The 24018-nt window shown below is 43.8% G+C and overlaps 1 protein-coding gene across 4 annotated transcripts in view; it reads right to left on the bottom strand.

Annotated features, from left to right (window-relative positions):
• Positions 1–24018, bottom strand: part of LOC149431296 (E3 SUMO-protein ligase PIAS2-like) — a 48712-nt gene that overhangs the window by 8375 nt on the left and 16319 nt on the right. For 3 of the 4 annotated variants that reach the window (XM_089665702.1, XM_089665703.1, XM_089665705.1), the window contains exons 4-11: positions 18746–18796; positions 18544–18634; positions 16707–16841; positions 16467–16572; positions 12121–12194; positions 4506–4666; positions 3300–3433; positions 193–367 (exon numbers count right to left, since the gene is read on the bottom strand). In XM_089665702.1, the coding sequence (XP_089521828.1) occupies positions 193–367; positions 3300–3433; positions 4506–4666; positions 12121–12194; positions 16467–16572; positions 16707–16841; positions 18544–18634; positions 18746–18796 (927 nt within the window). The remainder of the gene's footprint in view (positions 1–192; positions 368–3299; positions 3434–4505; positions 4667–12120; positions 12195–16466; positions 16573–16706; positions 16842–18543; positions 18635–18745; positions 18797–24018) is intronic. The other variant, XM_089665704.1, reaches the window with a different exon arrangement.

The raw sequence follows: 24018 nt of genomic DNA, 5'->3' as shown, positions 1-24018 counted from the left end.
AGAGAAAATACGTTTAAAGGGATGCAGACCCTGCCACTTTCCTCACAGCCATGCAGAAGCTGATTCACAATTATGAAACTACTCCCATACAGAGCCACTCTGTTGCAGATTCCCACCATTTGTTGTTGGTGTCCATGTGCAAAGTTTGTTAAACCCCTGCGTTGCAGAATACATTGCAATATATATGCCTACCCTTTTGTCTGAGGCATAGGTGTCTCCGGCATGTAAAGACATTTCTTCTTGGCTGCTGGTTCCTCCTCATCTTCTGAAGAGCTCTCAATGGTTAAGTCTATGACCTCCGCCTTCTTCTTACTTTTTGTCTCGGTGGGCTCTATTATTGAGTACATCGTATTGATTAGGTCAGTCCCTGAGAAAGCAGAGAGCTGCTTGTAACTTCAATTCAATTTTAATACCAGTGAACTTACTTTAGAATCTCCACAGTGACAGTAAAAATCAACTGGACTCATTTTTTTAAATTGCATTGTAATTTATAAAATGCTAGATTATCAAAAAATCTTGGACATCTTTAAAAATAAATCTTAACGCAGCCTCTGTTTACATGCTAAGCATGCATTTACAAAAGCATTTAGGAAGTACTGAGCATCTTTCCTGAACTAAAAAAAAGTGTCAAGACAGTAAAACCTCCTAAGGCTGGCCATACACTAGTATGAAAATTCTCATTAGTACATTTTATGACATCAAGAAGGTCACTCCAAAAGTACCAAAAAAAAAACAAAAAAAAAAAATAACTGCTTGTAACACTCAGCCCGGGTTCACAGCAATGCGGTGTGGGAAACCCTGTGAATCCTGTGCGTTTCCTGCACCGCATTGCAATCGCATCACGTGCATGCGATCTGGTGCGGGCATCAACGATAAATTAAAGACACCCTGAAACAGATCGCAAAATACGATTGCCAGAAATCGTATTGCATGGGTGAGAACATCCATGCGATACAATTCAGGTGAGGATTTAAAAAAAAGGGTCCTGCACCTTTTTGGTGCAGATGCGATGCAATTTGAGCCATACCAAATGCATGGCTCAAATCGCAGCGCACAGACATTTGCACGTAATTCGCACAGGAATTGTTAAACTTCATTGTTAAACCAGCAGACTGGCGGGTCCTTAACCAAAGTTGCACAGCTTAACACTTTGAGGACCGTAAGATTTCGGAACGCCAAAAGAATCAATTTTTTGTTTTTAAAGTTCGTACACTTCAGTTGCTGTAACTAAGCCATTGCATGAAATAATTGGCAAAAAGCTAGATCCATTTGTTGTTTGTTGATAAGAACTAATATTTTGACTCAAACCAAAAAAAAAAAAAAAAGTTTTAAGTTCTTAATCAGATGATACACGCAATTAAAAACATGGGACAAATACATCCCTTGGTCCTCAAAGGGTTAACCACAGAGGACTGCAAGGGCAAGGCTAAATAATGCTGTCTGACATTGGGGGGTTTATTTACTAAAGCTGGAGAGTCCAAAATCAGACTCCCTTCTGCATAGAAACCAATCAGCTTCCAGGTTTCATTGCCAAAGCTTCATTGAACAAGCTGAGGTTAGAAGCTGATTGGTTTCTATGCAGAAGGGAGTCTGATTTTGGACTCTCCAGCTTTAGTAAATAAACCCCTGGGTGTCTGGATAACACGACTGGCTGCACAGAACTGAAATTCCTTTTTTTGCAAGTGAGACAGGGACAACACTAAAGCAGAAAGCCATGGGAAAAATAACCCTGATAACCATACCATTTGACACTTCACAAAACTAGTCAATATTTGTTAGCATACACCATTTATCATTACCAAAGCTAGTTAAGACACTTTTTAAAATATACCTAAAAATCATGCATTTTCCTACGGTGAACATTTGAGGTGGCCCCCATAAAGAGAATAAATCCGGGTCTCCACAAATGCTTAACATGTAACTATATGTCACACCTGGCTGTTTGTATATAGTCTGTTAATCAGTAACATTAAGTACTTTGCCCTAAAAAAAGGGAACATGAACAAAACAAGTACAGATATATACTTTAGTTACGTTTGACTGGGTCCAAACGTCAGAAGAGCAACATCAAGGGCATGTGCCAAAACACTCAGAAAATGAACAAACCTAGGTGTAATTCTAGTGCACTCTGAACAGAAAAAACAAGAAATCAAGCATGGTGAGAGATGAAGATAGGTGGAAAAGGGTATGTGCAAAAGAAAAACATACTGGCATCAGGAGAGCCTCGTGTGTAGGCCTGTGAGGGGGCGGGGGTCTGAATGCAGCGTGCAGCATTCCGTTCTGTAATACGTACAGCGTCCTGTTGCCGAATGAGAGGCCGCCCCCAGGGGGAGTTTTAATTTCCAGATACCCTGCTAGAGAAGAGATCCATCCCAGTATCCAGAGAGGGAACCTTTCATCCAGGGAGCAGCAGCCACTTAACCCCTTAAGGGGAACTCTGGCTGTTGTGGACCACCATTAAAGCCCCAGGATCCTTTGATGACCATCTACTCTTCAGAGGGAAGTCACCCCATTACCTGTCTTGTCCTGATGACATCTGGATTTTTTACTTACAGGCGCATTAGATTTGCGCATCCGGTGAGTGCGCAAATCCTCAATTACTGCACAGGCACCGGTTTCCCAGGAAAGCAGGCAGCTAAAGAGCACTAAAGTCACTTTTGAACGGTTTACTAATTGATGAACTTTTACTTGTATCATTTTATCAGATTTATATCAGATTTATAGGAGTAGGTTTTTTTAGCGCTGCACCACTTTTATACTATATATTTTGCACCTGGCTGTTTGTATATAGTCTGTTAATCATTAACATTAAGTACATTGTCCTAAAAAAGGGAACATGAACAAAACAGAGTATAGATATATACTTTAGATACGTTTGACTGGGTCAAAACGTCAGAAGAGCAACATCAAGACTGAAGGGCATGTGCCAAAACTCTCAGAAAATGAACAAACCTAGGTGTAATTATAGTGCACTCTGAACAGAAAACACAAGAAATCAAGCATGTGAGATGAAGATAGGCGGAAAAAAGGGTATGTGCAAAAGAAAGCCATACTGCCATCAGGAAGAGGAAGAATGATCCATACACACTGTGTGGGCTGGTTCTTCTGGAAAGGGGGCTTGCACAAATCGCTTTCAGCTCTGCACTTAGCCGCTTGCTCGTTTTACCACCAGACATTGCAAGCGTTGGGTCATCATAAAGAATATTGGATGGACTCTTCATCTGGACACATGTGCATTATGGCCTCACAAAGAATCTCGGCCCCTGCATTGTGATGATAGCTTCAGAGACAGCCTTTACCTTCAAGGGGTGGATACTGAGAGCTTGGGGAGGTCAGCGGCTCTTTCTTTGGTCTCATGGGGCACCAAGATCCGTCCTCCTGAAACTGAATCTCATCCACATCTGAGCAATGGTTTAGAATCTCCATGAAAAGCCTGTGAAATGGCAATACACAGAGATCAGAAAGGTTGTATTTGTTTTGTAAAAATCCTACTCATTTCACACAATGTATTCATATCTAGGCGGTTATGCCTGGATTACCCACTGTGTCTATGGGAAATTTCCAACCTGCTGCTCTTTACAGTGAAACATAGAATAGTACGATAAGGTGTTTACATTGTACCCAGTTTTATTTTGCAGCAATCCTAAACTTCAATGTTGACATCTACATAGAAAGGTTTATAAACCATAAGCAGGTATTATAAAGATTGCTCATATTATATAGCTTATATTTACATGTATAAAATACAAAATATCTAAAAATGTAGAGGTTCCTTCATCTGACTGAGGACGTACATATGTACATTACATCTCTAGTACATCGGCTTGTTGTAAAAAGCTTCTCTTTGACCCCCGATTCACATCTGTGCGGGTGGTGCTGCTGTGGATCCGCACAAAATTCTGCGCAGCAGCACCACCCGCACAGGGAAATGCGGACCCGCGGGCGAGTGCCATTAGTTCTAATGGCACGCAGTCCACACTGAAAAACGCAGCCATACTGGGAACCGAGGTTCCCGTGCAGGCTGTGTTTTCCAAAGAAGTGCAGGGACTTCTTCCCTGTGTCACGGCCACGGGAGTCCATTCAAATGAATGGGCTCACGTGCCCGTGCAAAACACAACCCGCACGGCCACATAGGTGTGAACCGGGGGTAAAGGTAAATAGGCTGTGCCGTGGCTTTAGATCCGAGGGGAAGCCCCATAATGAGGTGAAGTTCTGATTTCTTTCATCCAAGCGTGTGCAAGTAAAAATGCTGTTTTTTTTTTATTTTCCTCGCACTGGTTAACGCAACCGTACTGGGAACCAAGGTTCCCGTGCGGGCTGCATTTTCCAAAGTAGTGCATGGACTCCTTTCTCTGCGTGTCACGGGCGTCCATTCAAATGAATGGACTCTCATGCCCATGCAAAACGCGGCCTGCACAGGTGTGAACCTAGAGTTAAAGATGAGGGCTGGTGCCAAAACTTCCAGCATGGGTATGGTGTTCCTGCTCACACCCACACATACGTACCCATCTAATATTAGACTTTCGTAGCTGGCTTTCTTATCACACACAGGGCAAATCCAGGTGGGCTTCTTCTCATTCATTTGCAGGTAGAGGGCAGCATCAAAGCACTGTAGGTGGGTACAGGTGACCGCTCGGCAAGGAAGTGTTAGTCTCATCTTTCCAAGCTGGAGAGCAGAAAAACAACCACAAACACTCATTAAGAAATAAATACACCAAAAAAAAAAAAAAAATAAAAACTCCATCCCAGCAGAGAAGCTTTTGACAGGAGTTATGAATGGTTGCATGAGACCCAGGAAAAATTTTTTTTGTACTCTCCCCTCTACTATTATACAGGATTGATATAGCGGCAACAGTTTGCTCAGTGCTTTACAATATAACGGGACTACTACCTCCTATAGGAGTTTTGGACACACAACACATACATGCATATGAGCTGTGGCTCAATGGCAATATATACACACAAGCACAGGGTTGATATTTGTGAACAAAAAGTACCTTAGCCAAGAAGTCCTGGGCCTCAACACCACCTTGCCCTATACGAAACCAAAAAGTGTTCAGACTCTTGCATCACAGAAGTGGTGGCTACAAGGAAAACCACTGTGTGTGTGAAAGTGGAGAGGAATCTTTCGAATGGATTTAACCAAAGATTACTGAAACACAGAGCAAGATTCTAAACAGTGAAGTGAATGGCAAATGAAAAGAGCAGCATAGAAAACTGCCTGTTCACATGGTCTTCATTAAGGAGTGAGAGACCAAATGGTCAACGGTGGATAGGGCAGACCCCTGACACGTGCCAAGAGCTAATCGGTGGTCCAAACCCTGCTGCAAGAAGGACAGGATATATCCCATGGGGAAGTTCCTGGGGTGGAAGCCCTCCCGAATCTGATACCAATTGAGGGAATTCTTCCACGTCCAAGCCTTGTGGAAGTAGACTTTCTAGCTTTAGGCTTGGTAAGGATCACAGACTGCAAGAGGCAAGCAACCATGAAGCTGAATGGCAAAACAGCACTTGGGACAGAAGATCCTGATCTAGCACTGCTCATGAAGCAACTGCCAGAAATATTACCAGGCTGGAATACAACATTCACTTGGGCCAATTCAGAGCAATGAGAATTGCCAGATTGCCCTTCATCTCAGACCAGGAAGAAGAGGTATAGATCAGTGTGTACCAATTCCAATGCAGCCACCAGAGCATCCCACTGCTTTGGCCAGGGGATCCCTGTAGCTGGATATATTGTTGAACATCCAGTGTCCCCCACCCAAGCCAGGTCCTGGAGCAGCACTGGGTGTACAGACTACACTCATGGGTCCAGGCTCTGCCAGGTGACAAAATCTGCCTGCTAACGATGTATACCTGTAATCTATATGGCTGACAAGGACGGAATGAAGTTCTGAAGAGGAAATCAGCCACTCTGCCTGCTCAGGACTCAACAACCGGACAGCTTGGTATCACCAAATCAGCCTATACAGAATCAGGAATGACTTGTCCCAAGACAAAAGAATGTTGCATTGGAGACAGAGTGGAATTGGGTGAAGGGCACTGCCTGTTACATAGTTAGTCTGGCAGAAAAAAGACAAAAGTTCAACCATTAAAGGAGGCTATCAGTAAAGTCTCATACAGAAGCGGAGTCAGGCGGCCTGAGATGTGTCCAGAACCTGACCCAAAGTGAGGAGTCAGTTCCAGCAACCAGGTTTTAAAAGGAAAGTCTCCCTAGAAACAATACTAGTAGAAGAAACAGTCTGCACCTCTAACTTCAGAGTAATGCTTGCTGTCTCAATAAGAGTTGAAATGGTCTCCTTTACTTTAAGTGTAATAGATGAAGACTGCAACGCCTCAGTTCAGTTAGTGAAGGATTAGTGAAGGATTTGAGAAACTCAATTACTCAGGGTTTCTGCAGCAAATGGCTCAGGGGCCACTAAGATAAAGAGTAAAATCGGATAAATAATCTGCTGGAGAGGTAGAAAAAAAAAAAATGGATTTGTAGCCTCTGATCCGAGTCCGCAAGTAACTGAATAATTTGGTACAAAGTCTTGCACAACTGTCATAAAGACCTTAGCCAAAAAGGTAGGAGGACCCAGCCACACCTTATGGCACTAGTTCGTAGAAAAGATGGGGCACCCAGTACAGCAACATTGTCCTCTGTGTGTAAAACTGGACACTTTGTGGCCGAAATGCTGTAAGGAAATGTATAGGCTCACGGTACAATGTAAGGCAGGTGAGGGTCGGATAGCTGGAGGTGACCAGTTACTATAAGCAGATCGCAGTAATGGATCAAGGATTCTGCAATGCTGTATGGCAGGAAAGAACAGATTGAGTGTGACACCACCCAGTAAATGAGGTTAGCGGGGTTCAGATGCAATACTTCACAATCCAGGCTGAGGAGGACTTCTCCAGAAATTTAAAAAAAAAAAAAAAAAAAAAAAAAAACACACAACAGCAAAATATTACTAGGTTAGGCATTACAGAAGCAGAGCTGCTAGCGAGGGCTATCCTGAGCTGGTCTAGTTTTATTTTTTTGGCCTTGTCCAATCCTCCCGTAGGTGTAACACTATGGTTAAAGACTTCCTGTGTGCCTCAATGGATGAGACATTAACCCCTTGCCCTCCTAAGGATATACCCCCCCTTCCTAACCAGGCCATTTTTTGCGTTACGGCGCTGCATTACTTTAACTGACAATTGCGCGATCATGCAACGCTGTACTCAAATGAAATTTACATCTTTTTTCCACGAACAAAGCTTTCTTTCAGTGGCATTCGATTGCCTGTGCAGTTATTTTTTGCGCTATAAAAAAAAACCAAAAAAAAAAACACAACAATTTTGTGGAAAAAGAAAAAACGTTTGCTATTAAACAGGTCTAGTAAAAAAAATTTAAAATATCAAATTTCGTCATAAATGTAGGCCAAAATGTATTCCATAACATGTCTTTGCTAACAAAAAAAAAAAACCAAAAACCAACACATGTAAATTATTTGGTTTACGTAAATAAGTTATAGCGTTTACAAATGGTGGTATAGATACCGGGATTTATTTATTTTTCTACTAGTAATGGCGGCGATCAGCGACTTTTAGCGGGATTGTGGAGGACAATCTGACACTGCGGGAGAATAACTTTGTGTCACTGACATACCCAGTGACACCAATACAGTAATCAGTGCTACAATTAAAAAAAAAATAATAAATAAATAAAAAAGCACTGACACTGTATTAATGACACTGGGCAGGAATGGGTTAACATGAGGTGATCAAAGGGTTAACTATATGAATATGAAGTGAGTGTTTTACTGGGGTGGCGGGGGTATGTGCGTCACTGTAAGCACACTGATCAGGATGAACTGACAGGGAGGAACACTAAACAAAACAGTTTTCCTTCCCATCTGAGATGCTGGTTAATCACAGGGCGCCTGGCAGGTAATTACTGGGTGGGGTCCGGTGGTTGACAACCGTGGCCGTGAATGGCGGCACGGGTAGGGCTCGCGCCCCTACCCGGAAATGCAAAATCACTCACACACACTCACACACACACTCACACACACACTCACACACACACACACACACACACACACACACACACACACACACACACACACTCACACACTGTGAGCACCCATGCCGCCCGTAGCAGAATTTCTGCTATAGGGCGGTCGGGAAGCGGTTAAAATAAATCAAACAGACATGGACAGATGGGATCCTCATGACCATCCTTGGCCTTCATGATGCTGTTTGTTCACTAATGTTCTCTAACAGACCTCTGAGGGCTTCACAGAACATCTGTATTTATACAGAGATTACATGACACACAGGTGGACTATTTACTAATTAGATGACTTCTGAAGGCAATTGGTTCCACTAGATTTTAGTTAGGGGTCTCAGAGTAAAGGGGGCTAAATACAAATGCATGCCACACTTTTCATACATATTTATTGGTAAAAAAAAAAATGTATAATTTTCCTTCCACTTTACAATTATGTGCCACTGTGTTTAAATTTGCCCCAGGGGGAAACTTGCATAAAGTGGAGCAGAGAGAAAATCTGGTTACTGTAGGTAATTTTTTTTTCTATTTTCTCTTCCCTAGAAGCAAATTCGTAAATTCTGCTCCAATTTCTAATTAGTCTCACATTTGAATTAAAATGTACAATCATTAAAATAACACTGAAACCACCTTTTAATAACGTTCGGAATTATAAGTAGCCAATCAGTCACTAGAAAATCACTGTTGGAGAATGAAGGTCTTGGACCGGTATCTGGTCCATCTTACTTATAAACCCCTTAGGCATCACATGTAAAGAATATGTAAACCCAACATTCATATTCCTGATATGTGCCTGCTGTACCATGTACTTGTATGATAGTATCCTGTTCTCTTTGTATTGCTTCCCTTGTATGAAATCCCTAGTGTTGCTGCCAGTCCCTCCGCTTTCCTATTAAAACTGACCACACTAGGCATGAGCACAGCGTGTTCAGCTATCTAGCTGTGCTCCCCTCCAATGTTCAGACTTCTGACACCCCACCCACGCAACAAACAGGACTGCATCATCTTTTTTTATATCAATAGACAAACTATTATTATACAGTATTTATATAGCGCCAAAGGGTTTGCTCAGAGCTGTACAATAGTAGGGGGACAGTACATGAGACAATACACTACACGAGACGTTCGAAGGGCCCTGCTCTTTCCAGCTTACAATCTAGGCGGGAGGGGGTAGAGGTACAGGAGGAAGTGGCTGTGGGGGATGGAGTGGTAGGAGGAGTGGAGGAGAACGGCTGTTAGGCGAGGTAGGCTTCCCTGAAGAGATGGGTTTTCAGGGTGCGCCTAAAGGTGAGGAGGGTAGGCGACAGTCTGATGGATTGGGGTAGGGAGTTCCAGAGGAGGGGGGAAGTCCTGGAGAAGTACTGACTTTGTCAAGTTTAACTGAATTTTTTTACTTTTTTTTTTTTTCTTTTAAATTAACCATTACTCAAACCATCCAATCAACTTTCATTCAATTATGCAGGCTAGACACATCCTAATATTGGTTAATTTTGATATGAAGATCAAACCAAAATTGAACTAGTAGGAGTCCAGCTTTAGAGATCTATTTCATTTTTCTTAACTGTTTTGTGTTGCCCAAATACCAACAATTTAAAATTAAACTTTCATTCAATTTCTGTCCAAGGTTGGAATAGGATTATTGGCTGTGGGGCAACACAGAAGAGATTAGGATTATCAGATTACTATCAGAAGAATTTTATACAAGACACAGAAAATACAGAATTCAAACGACCGCAGCAAAAAGAAATGCAACACCAACCCCTATGAAAAAGCCAAACTCACAGCAACTTCCAAACGAAACAGTCACACTTCTTTCGCTGAAACCATGTGTATTGTGCACAGGGCTGGTGCCATACTATTTTACACCCTAGGAAAGACCAGCTACTTGCGCCCCCATCCCCCCCAAAAAATAAAGCATACGTCCCCCCCCCCATGCACAACCCCTCCCAAATTCTCCTTCCTAGCACAATCCCCCCCCCACCTAGCACAAATCCATCCCCCCCCCCTCCTAGCACACCCCCCCCCAACCCCCTCTCCAAGCACCACCACCCCCGCCCCCCCCAATCGTCTCACCTAGCACAACCTCCCCAGTCCCCTCTCCTAGCACAAATTCCCCCTGCCTGCCATCACCCCCACTCTAATACAAATTCCCCACCAATCCCCTCTCCTAGCACAAATTCCCCCAATCCCCCCTCTCCCAGCACCATTCCTCTTCATACAATCCTCCTACCTAGGACAAATTTCCCCAAATCCCTACTCTAACTAAAAAACCTGCAAGTGAACCTTCCTAGTATAAAATCCTCCCACCTTACGCAACCCCCACCCCCCTTTAGCACAAGTTCCCCCCCAAACCTGCCTCCTACTCCTAGCACATATCCCCCCATTCTTTCTAGCACAAACCCCCCCATTCATCATCCCAATTACACTTCCCAGAGAAATGGCCCCCTTCCTGCACAAACCTCTCTTCTTAGCACAAATGATTGTTACTCCTCCTTTTATTGTGTACAGTTCCCTCAGCCTCCCCCAACTTTCAGGCAGGACACTAGGTAGAGGTGCGGGTTGTGCTGTGCTCACTCCTGTCAGTGAAGCGATCCTCCATATAGCACATGACACAGGATTGCTCTTGGATCGGGCTGTACACAGTCTGATTACAGAGTCTCGTATCTCCTCCAATGACTGCTTCTCTCAGCAGCAGGAAGCCAGGGAATGAATCAAACACTGAATATGCCAATGTAAGAGCGATCCTGTGTTATCTGCTTTATGGAGGATCACACCACTGACAGGAGAGGAGAACACAGCCCGCACCTCCTGCCTTTTCTCCTTTGCAGGCTTCACCATTACAGGCTGCTCTCCTTGTCCCAGCCGTGAGTGCGGGGGATGAGAGAAGGAACTCAAATGCCAGGCACTGCGTCTATAGAAAGACTTACCTGGGTGGACACAACTGAAATCTGGGGGTTGTAGCCCATCCAAGCACCCCCGTAGATCTGGCCATGGCTCAGTATAGGTAAACCAGCAGCCGTGGCTCTGCCCTACGCGGCAGTGCGCCCTAGGCGGCTGCCCAGTTTGCCTAATGGTAGGACCGACCCTGATTGTGGAGGTCACATCAGATGTCAGGGAGACTGTTCTAAACATCTCATGCATTAACAAAATTGAACCGCAGGACAAGAAAAAAAAAAAAAAAAAAATACACAAAACAAAAAAAAAAAAACAAAAAACCTCACACTGGATTGACAGAGCCTCCCAAAACCCCAGCCTACCCCCACTCAGCTTGGTATAGTAACTTTACACTAACCCTACCAATGTTGCCACCCCTCTGCACAGTCAAAGTACTAACTCGTTTGGAGTGGGCCTTCCAGGTATGTGGGAGCATGTAAATAGAAATGATCAGCTGACAAGAGCAGACCTGCCATAAAAGTGGTATAGTACAAATCCTACGTGGAGTCACTGAATTAGTGAATGCAAATTGTATTTATTAAGATCACATGGATCATAAAAAAGGTAGACATTGTATCATGGTGAACAGTATTGTGGGAGCATGCAACCTGCCCCATGTGACTGTGTTCTGGCTTGTGTGACCGATCATTAGACCTTATACCACCATATGGGTAGGACCCCATCCTCCAGGGTAAGCGGAGACACCAAAAAGGTGACAAAGCAGTGTGGAGTGGTAAGAATACCTTGCTGGTGAGTTATCAAGGAGGCACACAGTCACATTGCTCTGAATGAGGTGCCATCAAGCATTTTAAAGCTCTGAGGGACTGACAGACAATTGTGGGACTTTTGCTTTGATTTTTCCCAAAATGACGACTTTAGAAGAGGAAAAAAAAAAAAAAAACTACAAAATACCATGCAGCAATAGGACTGAGTGCCTGAATATACAGACTGGTCCAACTATGGTTTCCACGGCCAATAAGAAAACAGTCTTATTCTGTATAGTCAAAACAGATGGTAAATTAATGTCTTTTCAGCGCATTAGGAATACACAACAAAAAAAAGACTTGCCTGAATAAACAATGTTCTACATGGCGAAAAAAAAAAAAAGGAAAAGATAAATGTAATAAATGTACTTACTACAAAGCCGTACTTACAGGGCACATCAATGAGACACGCAGGCTGGTGGTGGCAATCTCACTGTCCGGATCTGCAGTCAGCTTCTCCTTTACTGAACACAAAAGCAAGCATTGCAAATCAGTAAGGAAAAGCAAATCTGGTTCACAACACGACGCACACATCCTGCCAGCAGACAGCTCAGAAGTACAACTTCGATTTACCCTCGGTTCACACTTACGTGGATTTCAGTGTGTTTTCCAGCTTGCAGAAAAACACACCATTTAACATCGATTTAACGTTCCCCAAGCATCTAGTTCTCATCTGTTTTGAGCTGGTGTGTTTTTTGGAAAAAGGTCAGGGACTTTTTTCCCTGCAGCAAACTGAGTTTTGCATGTAATAGACTTCAATGGACCAGCACCAAAAACTCAAAATGATGCATTTTGCGGTTTTTTTTTTTGCAAATAGGAAATATAGACGTTGATGTGACTTCGGATGTGTGCGGACTTTGATGAAACTTCGATGCAACTTTTTTTTGCTAATAGGAAAGTATAACAGTTCTGTTTATGCAGTTCAACTTTGATGCGACTTTACACTCTCTGGCACTTAAGTCGCATCAAAGTTGCCCTACATGAATTGTTACTTTTTCCATTAGTAAAACCTAGCCGTAAATTGTGTGTGCACCAAACAAACTATCTTAGAGAAAAACCTCTAGCAGGAAATGGGAAAGATATGAGGAAACCCTGCAATTCTGTTCAATCCGAAAGCCCTCACAATTTACATTAAGTGTATCTTTGTCTTATCCATACTTTCCTAAAGTGTTACTAAACCCCGGACCCTGCATTCTCTATATCCGCTCTCCCCGGACCCCGCATCCACTATATCCGCTCTCCCCGGACCCCGCATTCACTATATCCGCTCTCCCCGGACCCCGCATTCACTATATCCGCTCTCCCCGGACCCCGCATCCACTATATCCGCTCTCCCCGGACCCCGCATTCACTATATCCGCTCTCCCCGGACCCCGCATTCACTATATCCGCTCTCCCCGGACCCCGCATTCACTATATCCGCTCTCCCCGGACCCCGCATTCACTATATCCGCTCTCCCCGGACCCCGCATTCACTATATCCGCTCTCCCCGGACCCCGCATTCACTATATCCGCTCTCCCCGGACCCCGCATTCACTATATCCGCTCTCCCCGGACCCCGCATTCACTATATCCGCTCTCCCCGGACCCCGCATTCACTATATCCGCTCTCCCCGGACCCCGCATTCACTATATCCGCTCTCCCCGGACCCCGCATTCACTATATCCGCTCTCCCCGGACCCCGCATTCACTATATCCGCTCTCCCCGGACCCCGCATTCACTATATCCGCTCTCCCCGGACCCCGCATTCACTATATCCGCTCTCCCCGGACCCCGCATTCACTATATCCGCTCTCCCCGGACCCCGCATTCACTATATCCGCTCTCCCCGGACCCCGCATTCACTATATCCGCTCTCCCCGGACCCCGCATTCACTATATCCGCTCTCCCCGGACCCCGCATTCACTATATCCGCTCTCCCCGGACCCCGCATTCACTATATCCGCTCTCCCCGGACCCCGCATTCACTATATCCGGTCTCCCTGGACCCCGCATTCACTATATCCGGTCTCCCCGGACCCCGCATTCACTATATCCGGTCTCCCAGGACCCCGCATTCACTATATCCGGTCTCCCAGGACCCTGCATTCACTATATCCGGTCTCCCCAGACCCTGCATTCACTATATCCGATCTCCCCGGACCCTGCATTCACTATATCCGCTCTCCCTGGACCCCGCATTCACTATATCCGCTCTCCCCGGACCCCGCATTCACTATATCCGCTCTCCCCGGACCCCGCATTCACTATATCCGCTCTCCCCGGACCCCGCATTCACTATATCCGCTCTCCCCGGACCCCGCATTCACTATATCCGCTCTCCCCGGACCCCGCATTCACTATATCCGCTCTCCCCGGACCCCGCATTCACTATATCCGCTCTGCCCGGACCCTGCATTCACTATATCTGGTCTCCCACAGTACACAGAACATGGAAATGCAATTATTTTAGTAAATATAAACTGCTAAATACCTTTTCTCATCAGCAGTTAGAGCAGTCTTGTGACATCTATCAATGTTCAGCAGATAACTGGTTAAAGCTTGTAAGAGTTTTCTTTCTGCTCTAGGAGGATACAGAACCCCTGACCTCTGTTTGGACAGTGCTGATTGCATGTGATCAGCACAGGGCCACTCTTCCCAAGAAAATAAAACCTCTCTAGCAATACACAAAACAGAGCATGTGCAGAGTGACTCCACACAATGTCTTATCAGGAGATAAGAGGGGAACACTGGAAAAAGGGGAGGATCAGTGAAGACAGGATCAAACAGCATTTTTACACAATGCAAAGGATTAACCCCTTAGGTTCCACAGTGAGTATAACAAGAATGCTTTACTGCATCTACAGACTGATTGTACTGTTGTGGGTTTAGTAACACTTTACAGTGGTTGTAAAGGCTCAAGGTTTTTTACCTTTATGCATTACGTTAAAAAAACAAACAAAAAAACCTTCTGTGCAGCAACCCCCCCCCCCCCCCCCCCCCCCCCCCGCCAATACTCACCTGAGCCCCATCACGATCCTCGTCTCTCAAGGGACTATCCCTCCTCATTGGCCCTTGACAGCAGCGGGAACGATTGACTCCTGCTGCCAATCACAGGCAGTGAGCCAATGGGGAGAGAGAATGGGCGAGACCGAGCCACTGTGTGAACGGACAAGCAGAGCATATATATAGAAGAGCAAACCGTCTACATTTACTTCCACTTGGTTCTACTGGCTAGACATGTTAAGGATGACTATAAACAATTGACGTCCTGGAGACTATGATCACACGATACAGTAACCGCTACCCCCGCATCTTGAGGGTTCTGGTTGAGGCTGGGTTCACAGTGATATGGTGCGGAATTCACAGTGCTTTCTGTGCAAAAATTCTGCACTGCATCAGAACTGCACCTGGCTCATGCGAACCGCTGCGGGTGTGTATGTTACCACCCTGAAATGGGTCCGCAAAACACAGTGCGATATGCAGAATCAGATCGCATAGGTGTGAATACCCATGCGATCAGATTCTAGTGCGGACCCACAAAAGGGTCCTGCACATTTTTGGTGAGGGCGCAATTAGAGCCATACAAAATGTATGGCTCCAATCGCACCGCACATAAATCGCATGCGATTTGTACAGGAATGTGGTGCTGTTCCTGTGCGAATCACATGCGATGTACCGCACTGCAGTAGTGTGAACCTAGCCTTACAATGTTATGCAACCCCCCCAACACACACACACACCTCTCTTTTCTTTACTATGTTCCCTTCCTTTCACTGCTATAGAGCGGTCGGCAAGCGGTTAAAGCCTATTCCATATTTTAGAACTTGCAGTTATTTTAGATTATGGAAAAAGACAGTTAAAACCTGCAGCAGGGAAATCGAAGTTGATTCAAGAGATGAGACAGGCGATTCAGCTTACCAGTATCCACTTTTAACTCAAATATCAGTTTATAGCAGGGGTGTCCAATGCGTGGCCCCAACACAAATTATAAACTTAATGTTGATTTTTTTTTTTTTTTTTGTGAAATGCACTTACACTTTGTCAAGTGTTTTTTTTTTGGCTGCATGTGTTGGCAGTGTCTCTTTACTGGAGTTTTTATAAGCTTTATCTTCCCATAGAAAAATCTCCCACACTCCACAATCACGCCTACTTCATGTATCAATTTTTATCAGCATCTCTATTTATGAGCAACTATCTTCAAGGATGAAGAACAGAAAGGGCAAAAATAAAACCAAAATATCTGATGAGCACCTTGAGAATTTATTGAAAATGGCTACTACATCCATCGACCAGATATTAATGCGTTAGTTTATCAAACATCGCACTAGTTTATGTTGCCCTCTTACTTTTATAATTAAAAAAAAAAATTAGGTTTCATTACTCAGATAGGTGCATCTATATCAGCGATCATTAACTTGTGATCTGCTCGACTTTCTGTTCATCAACTATCCTTATTGTTAATGTATTTTATGTGTGACCCAAGGCGATTCCCCTTCTTCCAATGTGGCCCAGGAAGGCAAAAAAAGTTGGGATACCTCTGGTTTAGAGTGTACTGTGTGTCAATTTAAAGAGCTATATATCCTCTGTACAAAGAGTGGATTGATTATATTCAGATCTGCATTCTTTATAGGTATTACTACATGAAGTATAATGTGGTGCCATAAAAATAGATAAAAATGGCCCAAGGTTTAAAAACAATGATCGGAGCCGCAGCGAGTCTGGATTTTCAAACAATGCATCATACACCTACTCAGTGCTCTAGAATGGTCCGGATTTCTGATGCCTTTCATCTTCAGTTTCTGTAACAGCACTGCAGATGTCAGCTGTCTCACCAAATACACAGACATCGAGTAGTTCTGAAAAATACAGGACACAGACTCAAATGTGCTGGACTGAGAGGAACAAAAAAAAACTTAAGATCGGTAATTAAAGATTATCCTTGTGCTCTAAAGCTATACACACTGGAATAGAGGGCGATAAACTCACCCACCTTTCCGATTTCAGAAGCCCAGGAGATGGAGACCTGGTTGGGCACAGCAGATGACAGTCGAACCAGAGATGTGATGTTTAGTGGGCGGCCAGGTCGTTTTTGTTCAACGCCATTTTTGGGTGGTGGCGCACATCCCTACAAGAGACCCAGAAGAAGGGCATGAATTACAGCAAACAGTTTCAATTGATAACTTTTAGCTATATAACCATGTAGCTTTTAACTTGAAACACAAGAAAAATCTAAATACTGTATCTCTTCCAGTTCAGTGACCTACAGTACTGACGTCAGGCAACTATTTTTTTTCCCCCAGGAGGAGATAAATAGAAGCCCTCTGAGGGCTCATGTACACTGCAGCTGAACCTAAACTCACGTTTAGGAGCTGTTCAGCGGTTTTTTCAGCAGCCCCTGAACTCTCCCTAATGTTTTCCTATGTGTCCATGTACACATCTTCATTTACAGGCAGTTGAGTTTACAGTCGGTTTTCTGAACGCCGCAAACTTGCGTTCAGACGTCGATTTTATCAGCGTTTCAACAGCAAAACGCTCGAAAATCGTGTTTATAAGCATTTGCATTTGAAATTTTTCTTCAACTATTCCAGTTCCCGTTGCTGTCCAGAACCTTTTTTCATCATGAAAAATGCATGCAAAGAGTTTTCAAGGTGCTCAGATGGACAAAACACTGAACACAGGATGTTCCTACCAAGCTTGTCACACATTGTAATGACCAATTCACACATCAGGCCTCTCCCACCCTTGGAAACAAAAGATATGTTAATGACCATTCACACCTCAAATCCCTCATGAAGACCCCCTGCCAGGTGGCCTTAATGACTCCCTCCACCAGACACCTTTCCCACCCTTGGAAACAAAAGAAATGTTAATGAGCAACTCACACCTAAGCTAATCTCAACACATACTGCTGTCTCTGCTTCTACTCTCTGTATTTCTCTGAAACAGTCTGAAATAGTTAATTTACCACTTTTCAGTGCATTCTGGGCATTTGGGAGGTTCTCCTGTGCTTAGCTTTAAAACCGCTTCTAAATGCAAATGTACATAAACTCGTTATGTAAACGTGGCTAAACAGATTTTTTTACCTACGTTTACCAGCAGTCAGTCTCCATCGTTTAAAAGTGTCCCGTGTACATGGGGCCTAACAATGAACCATTCCTTTGCAGATACCCTGTAACCAGACCATTTCAATAAAAATCTCCCTATAGGCCTATATGTCCACTCAATTTTTATACATGCCCCAAGACTGCCGATGGGCACCACCATTTTGAATGTGATGTCAGCAGCTCCTGAAGACTCAAAGCCGATACGCAAGTGACACTGTATAGCATTTCCCTCTGATCCTTCCAGCTACATAAAAGGGAGGAGAGGGGTAGAAGAGCTGGGCCAGTGCAGAGTAATTGAACATTGCCAAAAAAAAAAAAAAAATAAAATAAAAAAAGGGGAGGGTTATGGCATCCTGGGAGGGAAAGGGCTGTGCAAAGTGTGAGAGCGCTGAGACCTGAAAAATGGCCTGGGCAGGAAGGGGGTAAAATTGCCCGGTAAGGAAGTGGATAAAAATACTTGATTTTGTGCTTTTACCGGTGTTTTTTTTTTCCCCCAAAGCTGGTGACAGGCTCTTAGTCCCTTCTCTCCACTTCTGCACATAAATCCCCCCCCCAAATAAAAAAAATGTTTTTACATAATCTCTGTCCACAGCATCTCGCATGCCATTACCGTAGAACAGTTAAACTCTTGTAAAGAATTTATGCCTTTCCATAAAACTGCTTCTAGTGTTGGTTGACATGCAAAGTAATAAAAGTGCTTTTTAAAAGATCTTATAAACTCACCGGCAAAGGAAATAGTTTTCCATTGACCTTAATGCAGAGACTGCTGGGAAAGTTGTCCTCCTGAGGACAGCTAGTCTCTGCCAAGCACAACCTGTTTGTGGCAGAGAGAAGAATCATCATTACTGACTATTCCTATGAAGAAAAAAAAAAAAAACAAAAAACAACAAACACAACAACATCTACAGTTGAAATGAGACTGTACCTCAGCTGGACTTGCACTGAATAGTCTCGCCTTCCTCCAGGCATATAATCCCTGTGGATATACCAGACATAAGAGCAGAGATTTCACATATGGAGGAAGATTGTTTTAAATGGCAAAATATGTATAAATGACAAAATCTGTCTCTCAACTATTCATCTGAGCCACTTTAAACACAGGGGAAGCAGGCGGTTTACCCCATCTATAGACGGATCTCAACCATGAAAGAGCACAAAGAGGGCACAAGGCCTAATACATTACCTGATGAAATTAGTTTCTTAAAAACCAAAACACAAACAAAGTCTCATAATTCCACAGACCATTAGCTTTGTATATAAAGAATCCAAGTGACAAGGAGGTCAAGATGCGGAGATATATCACCCAAGAACTAGGCATCACTCAGACTTGCACACTGGCGCATTTCAAGGGACAAGCCATCTTCCTCGGAGCAAAGATCATCTCCATGTCACATCACCTATTAGGTAGGCTAAAAATGACACCACAGGACCTATATGAAGTAGGTTCACCCTGAACAAGGAGGGGCCACTGCATGAACAGCACTTGTCACCTAGAGCTAAACAACTGGTTGCTCTGTGGCACTGAAGTGTTTATTATAAAGTATACCCAGATACTACCCTACCTGTGCCCTCCGCTCCTCACAGGACCTCCTGCTCTCTAGCTCCCTGGTCTCCTCCTCCCACGACCGATTGCAGGACTTATCCAGGACTTCCCCCATCCTCTGGAACTCCCTACCCCAATCCATCAGACTGTCACCTACCCTCCTCACCTTCAGGTACACCCTGAAAACCCTCCTCTTCAGGGAAGCCTACCCCAAGCTCACCTAACAACCTCCTCCACTCCATCCCCCACAGCCATCTCCTCCTGTACCACCTTCCCCTCCCTCCTAGATTGTAAGCTCGAAAGAGCAGGGCCCTCGATCCCCTCGTGTATTGTATTGTTACTGTCTTGTCTCATGTTCTGTCCCCCTTGCTACTGTACAGCGCTGAGCATACCCTTTGGCGCTAAATACTGTATAATAATAATAAATAATAATAAATAATAAAGTGTTCACTGGTAACACACTACGCCTTTGTGCCCTCTTGTTTGTATTCTTTCTTGTAATGCCCGATATATCAGCAGCCGAAAATGAACGGCTGAAAAATAGGGTTATCCGCATTTTGCCAGAAAAATAATAAAAAAGGTGATGCCGATAAGGATCAATTCACTTCCATGCAAAATTGCCTCCCATTGCAAAAACCCCTTTAAGTTTTTTAAATTTTATATATATTATTTCATTCTATTTTCTGTTCAATGTTTGTTACGTTCAATAGAAACGTATTTTACATTACTGGATTGTATTTTTAAAAAAATCATTTTAATTAATATCATGAATTTCAATTAAGTCAAATATAACTATGCAGCAGGTAAAGTAAGAATTGAACGCGTCACCATTTTTCTAGGTAAATAGGTTTCTAAAGGCGCTATTCATTTTCACCATGTCAGCAACAACCCATGTAATCCATACATACAAAGAAACCAAAACAAATAAGTTCAGAAATGAATATGTGTAATAAAATGGAATGACGCAGGGAAAAAGTATTGAACACACTAACTGAAAATGTATTTAATACTTTGTACAAAATCCTTTGTTGGATATGACAGCTTCAAGATGCCTCCTGTATGGAGAAACTAGTCGCATGCATTGCTCAGGTATGATTTTGGTCCATTCTTCCACACAGTCTTCACATCTTGAAGGTTTCGTGGACCTTCTGTGAACTTTGATCTTTAGTTCTTTCCAGAGATTTTCTATTGGATTCAAGTCAGGCGATTGGCTGGGCCATTCTTTATTTTCTCTCTCTGAAACCAATTGAGAACTTCCTCGGCTTTGTGCTTGAGATCATGGCCTTGCTGAAATGTCCGCCCTCATTTCATCTACATCATCCTGGTAGATGGCAGCAGATTTTTATCAAGAATGTCTTGGTACATTGTTCCATTCATCCTTCCTTCAAAGAAATGAAGTTGGCCAGCACCGTATGCTGGCATTATGGCAACCAAAGAATTCAATTTTGGTCTCGACTGACCAGACTATATTCTCTCAGTATTCACAGGCTTGTCTAAATGTTCTGCAGCAAACGTTAAACGAGCTTCAACATGCTTTCTTCAGCAGTGGAGTCTTGCGTGGTGAGCGTGCATACAGGCCAGAACGGTTGAGTGCATTACTTATTGTTTTCTTTAAAAAAAATTGTAGCCGCTCATTCCAGGTCTTTCTGAATCTCACCACAGGTGGTCCTTAGCTCTCAGACACTCCTCTTTCAGAAATCTTGCGAGGAGCACCTGGTCGTGGCCAGTTTAAAGGTGAAATTATGTTCTTTCCACTTCCAGATTATGGCCCCAACAGTGCTCACCGGAAATTCAGAAGTTTAGAAATCCTCCTGTAACCAATGCCATCAGTATGTTTTGCAACAGTTAAGTTGCAAAGGTCTTGAGAGCCCTTTGCTTTTACCCATCATGAGAGGTTTCTTGTGTGACATCTTGGCAATGAGACACCTTTTTATAGGCCATCAGTTGACAGAACCAGCGGATATTAATTTGTACTGACAAAGGGCAGGATTACTTTCGAATTACTGAGATGTCAGCTGGTGTCTTGGCTTTCCATGCATTTTTGCACCTCCCTTTCTTCATGTGTTCAATAATTTTTCCCTGTGTCATTCCATTTTATTACACCAAAAACTTTCTAAACTTATTTGTTTGGGTTTCTTTGTATGTATGGCTCGCACGGGTTGTTACTGACATGTGGTGAAAAGTTAATAGCACTTTCCTGGTGCTTCAAAGAGCCTCCATAGAAGTCTATGACAAAGCTCGTTAACTGCATCTGCAGCATTCGAGGGGCTTTTATTCAGTTAGATTTGCTTTGGATATCCCAGGATGCACTGGGGAAAACAAGGAAAAACCAGAAAGACAGCAGTCACTTCCGTTTTTTACGTGTATATGCGCTTGGAGTGTCTGGTGCAGACATTACATCTGGCCCAGTAGATGTCACACGTAATGAGCAGCATGGCAGCAGGGACTGGACACAGAAAGGACTGAGTGGTGAAGAATCAGCAAAGCTAGGGGACCAGGGCAGGAGAAAACTAGCAGATATCACATGTGGTGCGCAGTATGGGAGCAATATAGTGAAAGGGACTGGATAGAGAGTAGGATCAGGAAACCAGAGAATTAGCAGAACTGGGGGTTACTACTGAGCCAGGGATCGGCTGAACGGGAGTACTAGTGAGATGGGGGTATTAGAGTTAGGGGTACTACTGAGCTCCTTTAAAAAAAAAAAAAAAAAAAAATCAAAAAACACACATGGCATCTGCCAAGAGTCATTAACGCATTACAGAAGCATCAAAAAGCATGTTGAAGTGGTAAGCGCTTGAGGGCCTGGTCACACTTGCTTCGACTTTAACACGCACTAAAACACCTACCACTTCAACATACTTTTTGGATATGTTTTTGATGCTTCTATGATGCCTTTTTTGAAACTTTAAAGGAAGCTTGGAAAATGCCCTGTGTAAGTTGCTATGTTTTCGAAAGGGGAAGTGAAAAATTTAATAGCAAAGCCAATGTATTATTAAACCCCGGACCCCGCGTTCACTATATCCGCTCCCCCCGGACCCCGCGTTCACTATATCCGCTCCCCCCGGACCCCGCGTTCACTATATCCGCTCCCCCCGGACCCTGAAATTATCTGGTCTCCCACAGTACACAGAACACTGAAATACAATTATTTTAATAAATATAAACTGCTAAACACCTTTTCCTATCAGCAGTATATAGCAGTCTTGTGACTTCTATCAGTGTCAAGCAAGCACTGGTTAAAGCTTGTAGGCGTTTTCGTTTTGCGCTAGCACAGGGGTTTCCAAACTATGGCCTTCCAGGTGCTGAGGAACTGCAAGTTCCATGAGGCCTTGCAAGACTGACAGCCAAAGGCAAGACTCTGAGGCATGATGGGACTTTTAGTACTTCAACAGCAGGAGGGGCATCGTTTGGAGACCCCTGCTCTAGGAGGATGCAGAACTCCTGACCTCTTTTCTGGACAGTGCTAATCACATGCACTCTCCCAAGAAATAAAAATTAAAAAAAAAACAAAAAAAACACTAGCAATACACGCCAAATTAAGCATGTGCAGAGTGACTCCACACGCTATGTCTTATCAGGAGATAAGAGGGGAACACTGGAAGAAGGGGAGGATCAGAAAAGTCAGGATCAAACAGCAATTTTACACAATACAGAGGATTAGGTTCCACAGTGAGTATAACAAGCATGCTTTACTGCATCTACAAAGTGATTGTACTGTTGTGGGTTTAGTAGCACTTAAAAAGCTTGTGTGTAGTTAGGGAGTGCTGATAAACGTGTATGGGGGCTATGGAGGAGCACTGAAGAAAGAAGAAAGACAAGAGGGTATCATTTTTGAAGCGTGGGACTGTAATATAGCCATTTCATTTAGCGAGAGGTGCTTTGACTGGTGTTCATAGTGCTTTAAAAAGCTCGCAGGGAACCTTCCTGGCAGTCAGCAGATTATTATTGCTAGCGACTATAGCTGCCATCAGTAGTCGCATGTGAAAAATCCATCAGTCTGCTGATAGATGGATTGAATCCCTGCTCATCTGCCAGAAGAGGAAAAGCAAAAAAGGATGGACAAGTGATAGATCTCAATATGCTAAAGATCAGAAAACCGCTAACTGCAATGAAAAGTGATCGGTTGGAAGACAAGGAGGTTCAAGACAATAGGGCACAGGCATTTTTAAAAATGGTATAGATCAGTATAGATCAGCAATGGGCAAACTACGGCCCGGCGGACCTTTTAATCCGGCCCGCGGAGCGTGGCAAACATTGGCTGTCAGGATGTAGGCGGGGCAGTGTGACGAACGTGAGGGGAGCTAGGCTCCTCTCACAGTCCGCCCTGAAGACCGGAACGGCGCGGGAACACGGCGAGAGGAACGCGCGGAGCAAAGGTAAGTGAATTGACACAATATGGGGAATGAATTACTATAGGGGGGATGAATTACTATGGGTCCGGCCCCTGGGTCCAATATATGAACCCATTGCAGCCCTCAAGTCAAAAAGTTTGCCCACCCCTGGTATAGATGGACATCTTATTGGAAGGAAATTTGTCCCTAAAATATATAAAAAAAAAAAAAAAAAAAAAACTTTTCTTTTCGTTATGGACAGAGTAGAGAGGGATTAGAACACTTGTCAGATTTTATTGCTGTCTATGCCCCTGTAAGGTAGAT

The sequence above is a fragment of the Staurois parvus genome, unplaced genomic scaffold (assembly GCF_062004578.1).
Source record: "Staurois parvus isolate SC_StPar_1 unplaced genomic scaffold, SC_StPar_1.0 ptg002299l, whole genome shotgun sequence".
In the NCBI taxonomy this organism is placed as follows: Eukaryota; Metazoa; Chordata; class Amphibia; order Anura; family Ranidae; genus Staurois; species Staurois parvus.
The sequence above is the reverse complement of the archived record's forward strand: the minus strand, read 5'-3'. Positions and strand labels throughout refer to the sequence as shown.